At 38.4% G+C, this 12,990-nt stretch overlaps 1 protein-coding gene across 1 annotated transcript in view; it reads left to right on the forward strand.

The window, feature by feature from the left end:
- Positions 1–4,320: 4,320 nt before the first annotated feature.
- Positions 4,321–12,990, forward strand: part of PARD6B (par-6 family cell polarity regulator beta) — a gene marked incomplete at its 5' end in the record, with an annotated part of 9,896 nt that continues 1,226 nt past the window's right edge. The window contains one exon of the mRNA XM_010140294.1: positions 4,321–4,543. Within this exon, the coding sequence (XP_010138596.1) occupies positions 4,321–4,543 (223 nt within the window). The remainder of the gene's footprint in view (positions 4,544–12,990) is intronic.

Below are 12,990 nucleotides of genomic sequence, written 5' to 3' on the forward strand. Positions count from 1 at the left end.
GTGTGTAATAAGTATTTTTGAAGTGTTTTACAAAAACAGGTTAGTGAAGTTGGCCCCTTAGATTATGCATAGACTAAAAAAACATGCAGAGAAGCAGATGTTTAGGATACCTGGGCCAAAAGACATACTTGGAGTTGTGATTTAAACGCCAAAGCCTGTTCTTCACCTGAATTAGAAAAAGAGTATATTGGTTTAACTTAATGTCTGTTTCTGTATCTTGTTTGTTTGTTTGCTTAACTTCACAGTTATGTGTTTCTGTGCTTTTGGTGAGGTAGAGCATAACTTGTGTTACTTGGTAGAGGTAAGCCCTGGATAACATGTTAACATAGAGTTTGTCATCTTTAAAGCCTCTCTGAGGATGGTACAGCGGCAGTTGTTTTATGAGTCTGTATCTGTGTTACGGCTTATACCAACGGTTTGCACAATTCTGTACGTTCTCTCATGGGTGTATTTGCATCCGGTTTTCCTCCTGTTAATTTTTCCTGTGCTGGTTAGATAAAGTCTTTCTGACACATCTTTGATGTTCTGAAGGAATTACCTTTTTGTTCTGGTTTATAGTTGTAGTATTTTGTTGACACGACATTCTGCAGTTAACAATTGTAAACGGGTTGGATGTGCAGCGTTAGGTGGAGTCTCAACTTTTTAGTTTTATAAATAAAAGTGTGTAACTTGGCTTAAAACCACCTTTTCATTGTCTAGGCAAATTGCAAGCGTGCCTACATGGGAATGTGGTTGCTTCCGTTGGTAGAAAATTGTCTCTTGTGGGCCTCTTTTGAACAGTTCTTGCAGCTTGGTTCTCTTCCATACCTTGCTTTACTGGTAATCAGGCGTTAACAGCAGCAGTATAGGTGAAGCAGTCAGGATTTGTGGTGGTGTGTGGTTTTTTTCTAAGAATAACATAGTGCTGAAACGTCTAGAAAATGCACGATTGGTCTCTAGAGCTTGAATGATGATGAATTTCTTTGAAGTGTTAACTTTCATATGGACAAGACCAGAAAGCACAGGAACTGCTGGTAGTATGCTTTCAAATACCAGTTAAGCATAGCTGTTACTGTGGTGGTTGAAATTTGTCTTTTTTTTCATCTATGCTCTTGTAAGATTGAAAACAATCAGTACAATGTGTGTGTAATCAAAATACTCGTTGCCTCAGCCCAAAACTCCAGACTCACTGTTCCCCTGTTGTGTGTGTTTCCTTAATTTAAAATATATCTAGGGCTCATCTGTGTTCTTTGGTGTTCATACAGGTAAGTGTAGAAGTTCTAATGAATGTCTCTCTAAGTGCATGTTATGAAGCAGGTTTCAAGGCATTCCTAGAACTACTTGTGGCTAATGCATTATTTAACAGCACCTTGATTTAATATAGCATAGGAGTCATCTTCCTTTTATGCAAATAATAAATTCTAAGGAGGAAGAAGGAAGGCTTGTGTGGGAGGTGGAGTGGACCATTACTGTGGAGTGGTCTAGGCTTTGAAGACTGTCAGCAATGTACATTTCTTTATTTAGATGCTCCAAATCAATAATCATGTCCAACTGACAAAACTGTGCCAGCACAGCCCGGCTGTAGTTGCAATTAGATGAGCAAAATCCTTTTGTTAGTCTAGTTTATTCAGTTTGGGTAACTGGTCTGAACTTGCCCTGGGGAATCCCCACAGTATATTAATTCCAGTTAGCCCTTTACTCTTAGCATAGAAAATCAAGTTTTATGCCCCAAACTAGAGTTCCTGGTGATGATATGAAAGCCTCAAAATAAGCTTCTAGTTCTCTAGATATAAAGTTCAGATTTCCCCCCTTCCTTTCTCTCATGACTTGGAACAATTTTTTTTGCAGAATGAAATCTAATACACTGATAAGACAGAGATGGTCACTGCAGCTTGTGTTCTATTGTTACTGGAGAGTTGTAGTATAGCAGCAGTGTGCTGTGTTACAGAGGGTGTACAGATGCCTCTCATATCTAAGTCTTACTTAAGTGAGTGTCTCTAGTGAGTTCCTGCTCTGTTGACATCGTTACCAGTGTAGCAGTGTGCATTTGTAAAGAGCTCAGGTGGCAAGAAGTCTTCTCCTCTGAAGTTGGTCTCCTCCCATCTTTCATCTCCTGTTAAATAAATTGTAAGTGCAGCCCATTTAATGAAATGGAGTGTAACGTTTTATATAAACCAAAATTATTTCGGGGGTTAAAATAAACGATGAAATTGCATAGTTTTACTTTTGTCTTTTTTATCTGCTTTATAATATTATTGAATATATGGACAATAAGGAAATACTAGCCAGATTATTAGTTTCTTGTTGTTTGCACCAACCATGTGTAAAATCACGTGGAAAAAACAGAAATCACACATTTGAGCATCTGTCCCTTTGTATGTCTGTTGAAGCAGGATTTAACATTTACTCAGATTGACAGTGAGGTTGTTGGCTTTAAAATATTTGTTACTGGATTATGTTTAAACTATGTAGTCTTTCAAAGCCGAACAATTGAAATTGATGCAATGCATGGACGATTCCTGTGGCATTCATACCTCACATAGCTCAAGAAAGATTTGAGAGATGTCAGGTAAAGTCTTTTACTGACGTCATGATTAAATGTGCTGCTTCTGATGGGATGGGAGTTCCGCCTGCAGGCTTTTCTTTGCTTTTCTTGTAAGCAGGTATGAATCATCCGTTCTGCCTTATTGTTAGTTAATGTTACTGTAATTGGAGTGTTTCTAGAAGAGGAATGTTCTTAGATAGTTGCTTGAAACTTTCAGAGGAAGGTGGGGTGTAGGAAGGCATATCTTGTTTTGCTGTGCCCTGTTTGAGTTATCATGGTGCAAATGTGCTAACAATGGACTCCTTGTCTCCTTAGTTTCATTCTTTTGTTTATATGTGAGAACTCTAAAGCTTTTATCCTCCAAAAGGTTGTAACCAAATGTGAGGTAAGCATTGGTCTGGAGGCTTGGTGATGTGCATCTTCACATCTACTCTGTGTAACTTAGTATCACATACTTTGGTATGAGGCTCAAATTTTCAGTCAGTATTTTGTTCCATGTGCCCTTCTGTTCTGCTTAAAACTAATTCGCTAAAGAAATTATTTAAAGTCTTTATGTTCACTGTAGGTCAGCAATAAAATTCACAAAAAAATGCCACCGACTGACTTTTTTTTATTTTCTATTTTTAATAGTTAGCTTATCCTTTTAATTCATATACAGGCTGGTCTGATTTTAGTAACTTGGCCACTACTCTCTTAATTCCTTTTTCAGTTACGTGCTAAAATTGCAATTTGTCTAATCTACATTAAATGCTTACTCTTTTATTTGCACCCAGCTTAGTCTCACGCCTGCCACCACCAAATCATTGCTAGTGTTGTTTATTACTAAGCAGGTTTTCTATAGGTGGTTTAGGAGAGTGAAGCTTGAGTGGACGAGGGACCTGGGATTTTTATTGAATGATTGACCATTTACTAAATGTGAATCCTGCCCCTGAAAGTATGGTGCCAGTGTACTACTCCTGAAAGTACAGTGATTAAATGTTTTCTCTGTGCATCTTCTGAATCTTCTCTGTCTTGGGAATCAGCCGCATTATAAATGACTATGCAATTGAGATTTGAGTCTTGATCATGTAGGTAAATCTTCTGAATGCTCTTGAGGAGTAGTGGCTGGTTGCCTCCTTTATATCTCTCTTTAGGTAAGAGCAGAATTGACTTGAGATCAACTCACCAAAGCTTTACTGCGCATAGTTTGTACTTAAAAGCAGCAGTCGTTCTGTGTAGTCTTCAGGTCAAAGTGGCTTTTTCATTTCTTGTCCGAATAAATGGGAGTCTGAAAACCACTCAGCCTTGCATAGGTTAACCACAGCTGTGTAACAATCTGTATATAGTGTTCTGGAGCGCACAGAAATTTCTTTGAAAAAGTTCCAGGTAGTCACATACCATAGGAGGTTAATCATAATCTTGGTTTTGAGCCACCAACATCACTGCAGGGTATGAATTCTGTCCCTTACTGAGAGCATGGCTGTTTCATAAGCATGTAAGAGTCTGCAATTATTCTTGCACTAATTTGTCACCGTATAAGCTCTCGTATTAGTGAATGCTTAGAGCTAAGCGGAACAATGAAAACAACTTTTGCATATTCAAAAGTACATATTTTATCAAGTCCAAAAATAGTTATAACTTTAGGAGGGGCGGGGAAACCAGTTTGAACCGAGCTTTTTATGCCACTTCAACATTATTGGTTGTAGTTTTTAGTGCACTTTTAATTCCATAATACTTCTGGTTTAACATTCAAATCATTCTATTGCTTGAGGATGTTTGATTTCCCTATTAATGATGTAAGATATATTCTGTTGTAGTTTGGAGCAGAATTTCGACGATTTTCTCTGGAAAGATCGAAACCTGGAAAGTTTGAGGAGTTCTATGGATTATTGCAGCACGTGCACAAGATACCAAATGTTGATGTTCTAGTGGGATATACGGACATTCATGGAGACCTGCTGCCTATCAATAATGATGACAATTATCATAAAGCAGTTTCTACAGCTAATCCTCTACTCAGGATTTTCATTCAGAGGAAAGGTAAGTGCTCGTGGAGTCGGTGAATCATCTGTTTATCCAGTTATACTGTGTTGCAGTAAACAGTGTGACGTGTGAAGGAAAAAACCTTTCAGTCCTATTTCATCATGTTGAATTCCGTAATAATTATGAGTTGAGAACACCTTTCATGATCCACCTCTCTTGCAAGAGCTTCCTTGGGCAACCTATTTATACTTCGTGCTTTTCTTTTTTGCTTGTATTGTTTAGTTAAAGTCAAGTTAAATATTTATCAAATGCTTCTTACTAGTTTTATGTAAACAAGTGAAAATAAACTTTACATCTCTAGAGTTTTCTGCTCTGTATGTTGGACACCTTTCACTTAAAATTCTGATCTTGACCAAGAGGAGAGGCCGTTACAGGATGGAAAGGAGCTTTGAAAATCTTATTACTTGAAGTGTTAAATGTTAGTATAAATCAAAGACTGAATTTTTAATATGCTACTTTTATCATATTTTCTTAATAAAGCATTCTGAAACTTTAAAAATTACAAACTTATTTCAGTTTCACAAATCTCAAGTGAGTGCTGCTCAGTTTGTTTGCCTTTCCTAATAGCATGTCTTCTGGGCACAAAGTTCTGGTTGTCTTTTTCTAGTGTCTGCTTTTGTTCAGGAAGGGGAAAAAATAAAAATTTGATATATTTGTCTTTGTCCAGGAGAACATATTCAATATAGGGAATTGAAGGGGAGGGGAGAAATCTAGTGATGTGATTTCAAATGTTTTTAATCCAGAGAAGTCAAGAAAACCTGTTTTCTGCACTATTTGGTTTTCTGTTTACTTGCCTAGAGGTGTGTGTGCGCATACCTTGTGTCTGCGTGTAGGTATGTATGAACACGTGCCATGTGCGGTTCCTGTCATAAGGCACTCAACTGATCTTTGAGCAGCAGGCTGTTCGTGCTTAGCTGTTTTCAAAGATGTGCACTGTTTCTGGCTGTTGTGAAGACAGGCTTATTTCCCTTGGAAAATACTTGGGCATCGGAAGCTTATATCAGCTTTCCCACTCCAAAAAATGAGTAAGGCTAATGGCAGCCTGACACAAAAACAATATTCAAAACCAGTGTGGCTGCTTGCCAGCTGCTGTACTGCTGGCAAAATGTGTGTGTTTTGTTTGTATTGAGGATAGTATAGTCCTGAATTGCCAAAGGAATGAACTGTTTGCTTTAATAGAACCTAGAGGTGGAAAAAGTCTATGATTCCGTTTAATCTGCTACAGTAGCCATATGACGAGAACAGATAAGCCACTTTGTCAGACTGGATTATTGAGTTTATATTTTAACACCATATGTTTTTAGGTTGTCACTAGTGTTACATGTTTAATGCTGACTGTTACATTTGTAACGGCTTATACCTTCGTGGTACCTTACCATACAAAGCATGATGGATTTTTTCCTATTGCTGTGGTGCGAGGAATGGGTAATAGAATTTCTATAATGCACGGAACTAGAAATAAGATGTAAGTTTATCATGCCAAGAATTGATTAGCAGGAAAAGCTGTGTAGAAAGTATCAGTTGTCATCACCTTCCCTTTGAGACTAGAGTCTTCTGGCTGTGGAGTTTCGGGGAATAAAGAACCCAGGCTGGCATCTGAGTCCAGCGCTTCCAGCACTGTGCTTTGTTCTGAATTAGTCATGACCACTTTAATCACTTCTGTTGGTTAAACTGAGGCTTTGATTCCATTAGTGTCTTTGCTTTATAGAACAGAGATTTGTTTGACAGAAGATATGGACATAACTTGATGCTCCATTTTATTTGTGATAATTTGCCTGTAACAAAGATAGATTGCAGGAGTCAGATTGTCATAATCTGTGCAGCATAATTTGCTTAGATGTGATAAATTCGTCTGATTCACAGATCTTTATTGGCTGTACCTCTGAAACTGAAAATCAAGTATGGCTGTTGATGGGACAGCTTTGATCTGTGCTGGTTTGGAACTATAACTGACACAAGTTACTTTTCCACTTGCAGGGCTTCTTGTGGCTTTCATACGTTCTCTTAAATCATCTGAAAAATTTCTATGGGTTTTCTAATGGAACTTTGCCTTTTTTTTTTTTTTATTTCCAGCAGTAATAGTTGAATTTAAGATTTTGGCAAAAAGCCACTGTGGGAAGAGAGAAAGTTTTTTGCTGTCTTAAAAGACAGGAAATTCTGTAACACTGTCTTGCCCATTTAGAAGCCATATGTGATTTATGGGAAGCTAACATAAGGTATGAGCAGACTACAATAAAAATCTAGGGTGAATAGTATTAACTTAGTATATTGCATCTAAGGAATACCTTGAGGGGTTCAAATAGGAGCAATGAGATGCTTCTGCCTTATTAGTAAGTGACAACTGTGATAATGTGACTCTGAAATTTCAGAAATATTGGAGGTACTCTTCTCTCTTCTGTTTGATTTTGACTCCTAATTTATGAAAGCTAGAAAGTTCTGTCCTAACTATTTATGTGTATTGCTTAATGTGGTGAGAAACCTAGATATCCTGCAGTGAAATTAAATCAAATCATGTTATTCCCCTTAGACTCAGTTAATTGTGTTTAACTAAATTACTTTAAAATATTTTAAACTGCTCCAGTGCTAAACCTAAACTGGAGCTCGATATTGCACAAGTTAAGAATAGCTCTCAGTCTGCAGAAAACAGTTGCTCATTGGAATTTCATTCTGCAGTTTAACAGATTAACAGGTACTGTTGACATCTGGAATTTAAAGGTTAAACTGATGTATCCTGATTAAATCCAGATGTATGGGAGTCGCTCTGTCTGTGAGAACAATCTTGCTGAAGATAAAATGAGGGTGGGGGTGGCACAGTCCGGACAAGCCCTGAAGGGCAGTGCGATGTGGGGAATTTTTCATTGTAATTACAAGACTAATAGGGATGATGACTTAAGGACATTATAATGAAATATATACTTTAAAACTCATTTGCAGAATATTAAATTACAGTGTAAAACTCCAGCTAGGTCTGCACGTACATGGCTGTATATAGTAAAAAGTGGGTTCTTTGCTTAATTCATTTGTGCCTCCTGAGAGAGACATTTTCACTGAGAAGCTCTGTTTTGGTGAAAAGTCAGAGGACTTGGGTTTTTAAACAGCACTCTCGGGAATATCCTGGCTATTTTGTGTCCTCTTCCTGAAAACATACGTTAGTTTGCTAGAAGTATATTTTGTTATAACTTGTGACTAAAGAGACAAGATTTGTTGGGGATTATATCCTAATGAATATTGGAATATAATGATTGGGGGGGCAGGAAGTGGAGAATTCTTCAGAGGTGACTAGATTTCTTTGCAAATAGGTTAGGAAACCATTTAAATATCTGTGTTCAACAATGTTAAATGGAAAGTAGATTTGTCATTTGTGGGCTTTTGTTTTAGATTTCATGTAGTAAGTATATTAGTGCCACCTTGATCTTGAAACTGCTGGGGGGAAAATCATCCTCTCATGATTTGGACCTTCTCCTTAGCGTTATCTGTAGTTAACACCTTGTCCTTTAGCTTTATGCCAAGATATTTTCCGCTGCAACTTTAAACTGATTAGCTAGGTGCCAGAACAAAGATGCCTTTGTGCTTGAAAATATTGCTCTAGAACATTTGTTTAGCAGTGGAAGAGAGGTTAAACAGAGTCATGCTGCTTGACTGAGATTTAGTGAGATGAGTTTTCATCAACCTTTTGCTATTTCTTTTTCCCACAAACTGTGTAACTTTAACTGTATATCTCAAGGTTTGTGCTAGTTTGGAATTTTTAGACTACTAAGACTAGTTACAATGCAAAACAAGTAACTTCTGGTGCTTTATGGTTTCTGAAATGTTTTGACACATGGCTTGCAATTTTGGGATGCTTTTATTTCAACCATATGTCATGTAACTTAAGTTTCTAAAAGCAAAAGTATCAGATCAGTGTTAGAATTTCAGATTGTATATTTGTGTTCTGAAAGAGGCTTTTTAAGTTCGTATCTCTTCCAATAAATGTTTTCCTGATCATGATTTTTGTTTAAAAAGCACTTTTGAATCTGTTAGTTCACATACAGATATATTTATATAATATTTCTTTCAAAGCCAGTCCTTTGGCAGCTGATCTCCATGTTTCTCTTCTAACTGAAAATTTTGATTTGGATAAAAGTTTTAAGCCTTGTCAGCTGATAGTTGCAGGATGGCAGACTAGGTGATGATCTGTGTGAACTTTCGTTTCTTGTTGGGGAAGGAAGTTGAGAATGTTAGAGCTCTAACTGTTGGGTAAAGAGCACAAGCTTACTGAGATCATCTGCAGGACACAGTATATCTGCTTCTGGGATGTGATAGATGTGTATATGTTTGTATACCTAGTACATGCCAAACTTACCAGGTAGGCACAGAAGGTCTGAGTGGCAGGAGAGGGCTCCTAGTACGTGGCCTGCTATGAAGGTGAAGAAGAATGAAAGCCCACTGTGGCAAGCCGGGAACATCAGATACCAGATACATCTGATGTGACGGAATGCGTAAAATAGCAGGTGCTTTGTCTGATTCTTTGACAAGAATCTTGAGTGTGTGCCCTTTGAGTTTAAGGAAACAAACCCCAAACTGAATACCTGTTAATGTTGCAATGCGTGTGGAAGAGCACTTGCAAGAACATCAATACCGACCATGTTTTGATCCCCTGTTTCCCTGTGCACTGTTTCTAAACTAACTCTGAAAGCAGTGGAAACATAGTGCTTCACTGGTACCTGTACCTGAGAGTTTTCATCAGCAGTTTGCACTCTAGCACAAATAAATTGTGCCTGTGCAGTTTTCCTATTTTCTTTAGATGAGCTTACTCTAAAAATGATAAAAGTATGATATGGCTTAAGGTCTGAACAACATGGAACTAATCAGTCTAAATGCTGCTTCTTGTTGGAGAACTCCCTGAAGTACAGAGCTCTTCTGGAGTAGTGCAGTGTTAAATGCCTAGAAATACGTGTTGCCACTACAAACTGAAAAAAAGTGAAGCTTTTGAAATGAGGCAAAATGACACTCCTTGTCCATGCAGTGCCTCTTTGGTCCTTGGAATGCTTTTCTCTGGTCTTGTTGAATTTACCATTGATGGTGCAGCTGTAAAATCAGAGTTCTAAAGTATCAGGATCTACACTACTTAAAAATGCACTGCAGAGAAAATAAACTTTGCACTCATCAACATTCTTAACTCTAATATTCTAGTCACCACTGGGTATTGTTTGTCTAAAATCTTCATCTATACTTGCATGTTGTCATTGTATTACTTTGCATTCAACAGTAAAAGATACCTAAAGCAATGGCCTTCTGTCTAGTATCTTATTTCACAATTGCCCTTTCCAAGTTGTTTTATAAGCGATTGTAGTTCCAGGAAAAAAAAACAACCTATTGGAACTCATTGAATTGCAAAATTCCTCCCAATGTAACGACCAGATGTCTAACTTAAAACTGGTTGGATGGGTTGTCAGTAGAGATAAGGGCAAAACTTGTCACACTTTTTTCTTTGACCATGAATTTTAAGCAAACATTAGAGAATTGCTCCATGTTGCCTGAAAATCAGCATGTTAGTTTTCAGCAATGGATGGGACTTTTAATGGCTGATCTTCAGTGAGTTAGATATTCCAAAATACATTTTACAGAGAAAATTATAAGTTTGCATTGTGGAGGAGTGTTGTGCTTCAGTTATACTCTGATTTGGGAGGTTTGATTGTTTTTTTTAATCACTCCATTCTTCAATACAACTGTCTTAACACTCTTAGGTATCTGAAGAACAGATTTTAGGCTATTTCTAAAGCCTCCTTGCTTGATGTTGAGATCCAACATTATTTCAATTTATCCTTAAATTAATTATTTTTCTCTCCTTAACTGCTCTTGCTGAAAAACGAGAGAAGAACAGCTTTTCTGGGAGAACATTTCAGACTCTCAGAAAAACTAAAAATTATTTCCTGTATTCACAATCATCTAAGGTTCTCAAGCATGATGAGTGTAGCTGCCCCTGTCTGCTTTTCCCTTCCTGCTCTTCACTGTACCAATGATAGAACAGCCCAGGTTGGAAGGGGCCCTGAAAGATCATCTGGTCCAGCCTTTCATGGGAAGGGGAGCCTAAATGATATCATCTAGCACACTGTCCACTTGCATCATGAAAACCTCTAGTGATGGGGACTTCATTGCGTTCCTGTGGAGGTTGTTCTAGTGACTGTTCTCACTGTAACAACAACTTATATTGAGATGAAACCTCTCCCAGTGCAACTTGTACCCGTTAACCCATTTTCTCCATGCGTCTTCATCCTCTTGACAGCCACCCTTTAAGACTGATACATGGTGGTAAGGTTCCCCTCAAGCTTTTTCTTCTCCAGAGAAAAAAGACCTTACTCCTTCAGTCATTCCTCACAGGGCAGATTCTCCAGTTGTTTGATCATCTTCATGGCCTGCCCTCTCCAGTCTATCCACATCTTTCTTGAACTGTGAGGACCAGAACTGGACGCAGCACTCCAAGTGCAGCCTGACAAGCGCTGAGTAGTGGGTTGATCACATCTCTGCCTCTGCTAGGAATGCCCCTGTGGATGGAGCCCAAGCATCCAGTTTCCTTTGCTGCTGCCGCAGCGCACTGCTGACTCGTGCTCAGCCTGTCCACCAGGAGCCCTGGGCCCCTTTCAGCGGGCTGCTCCCCAGCCCACAGGTCTCAGCCTGTACTGGGCTCTGTGGTTATTTCATCCCAGGTGCAGGGCTTTGTCCTTGTCTTTGTTAAACTTCACACTTTTCTTGCTGGCCCAGTGTCTGATTTAGCTGCCTTTTTACCTGCTGATCCTGAGAAGGCATGGAAGCAGATGTTGCAGAAGCTCAGTGGGTGAAGTGGGAAAGAAAAGACCCCAGGATGCCATCAATATGCACTTTTTCGCATGAAGATAGGGTGCTGTGGGGTGTCTGTGCTAAAGTAATGCGTGTGGAACAATTTGTGTTAGTGCTGCCTTTGTCCGTTTAACTCTTCCAGAAACACCAGTCTGAGTGAAAAAGTGGGCAAATCTGAGAAACTGCTGAAGTGAAAATGAACTATGCAAAGTGCATATAATCTAGGGAGACATCTGTGTCCTCCCAAAGTAACTGAGATTGACACAAACAGGAATTATTTCTGAAGACAACTAAGTCTATATGACCGTACTATACTCCAGAGTTGCTTTTGTGACAATTAAATTGCTCAACAACTTTATCTGTAAACTCTAATGAAAAAGATATTCTGGCTTTAGCAAACAGCTTTGCCTCCCTTAGGGCACAATTATTTTTTTTAAACAACAACAAAAAAAAAAACCTGAGGCCATCATCAGGACAATTTTTAAATCATTGATGAACTATGTGTGCACACAAGGTATGAGTTTATAACAAATCCCGTTGGGTTTTTTGGTGGGCTAACTTAAATTTATTTCTTTTCCTGTTTATCTTTTAGAATACTTAAGTCCAAGGCTGCCTTAGTAGACCAATCATTCTTAAACTTTTCTTGTTTTCAGCAACCCTACCATCTAGGTAGGGGAGGGGTTAGTATTACATGTTGGAATAGTGTTAGACTGTTGCTTTAGAATGGCTTTTTCAGTTTGCTGCTGCTTAATGCATGTGAAGAGTCCAAACATAACTGGTACATGTCCCTGTATCTTAGCCTAGAAAAAATCTGATTTACCAGCTCTCACTGTGTACTGTTTTCATCAGCAGTTGACAGCTCTCCTGACATTTCACACTAGGATAGCATTGCCATAGTTATTTCAATTCACAGACTGAAATGTATAGCAATTCTTTGACTTTCTTGGCTGCACCAATGGCATCTTAATGGGATAATACAAAGAGATCCCAACTTCACTGAGTCCCAGGGTCTGTGCAACCCAGTGGTGCTTGATTATTTTTTTTACCCACTGCAGGAAAAAATCCCTGCAACGTTATAAAAAATACAAGTGTGAATCCAAGGAGATTGGATCTGAATATGTTTCAGTTCATTGTTTTTGGAGAGTTATAGCATATTAAAATGAAAAACAGAAGCTTCCTTTGGTGAATAGGCATTTCAGACTTCAGAATTGCTTCTGCAGAACGTTTCCTCTTCCATTAGAAGTATTTGTGTGACTTGCATATGTTTGATTTTTTAATTCTAAGCCATTTGCGTACTTCTGTATCAAATTGTGGCAGTTACAGCATTGCTTGTATGAACAGTTTTGCTTGAAGTTCTTGTGTGCAAGATCTCTTTGTTTCTGCTCCACAGCCATTTTACCTACATTGCATGGGGGCAGGGACGAGAGTGCAGAATGGAATAGGCTTTCTGGAGTTTGAATCCAGGTCACTTGGCTGGCTTCCAGGAACTAGGCAATAATAGGCATGCTGGCTGCTTTCCCTTTTTCATTCTTTCTTTTCCAATGATCTGAAACCTGAGGAGAGAAAAATAACAAGTGGAATTCCTCTGAATAAAATGAAAATGTTTCTAGGAATGTACTCACTCTTTC

Source organism: Buceros rhinoceros, unplaced genomic scaffold, assembly GCF_000710305.1.
Source record: "Buceros rhinoceros silvestris isolate BGI_N320 unplaced genomic scaffold, ASM71030v1 scaffold21167, whole genome shotgun sequence".
NCBI classification, from domain to species: domain Eukaryota; kingdom Metazoa; phylum Chordata; class Aves; order Bucerotiformes; family Bucerotidae; genus Buceros; species Buceros rhinoceros.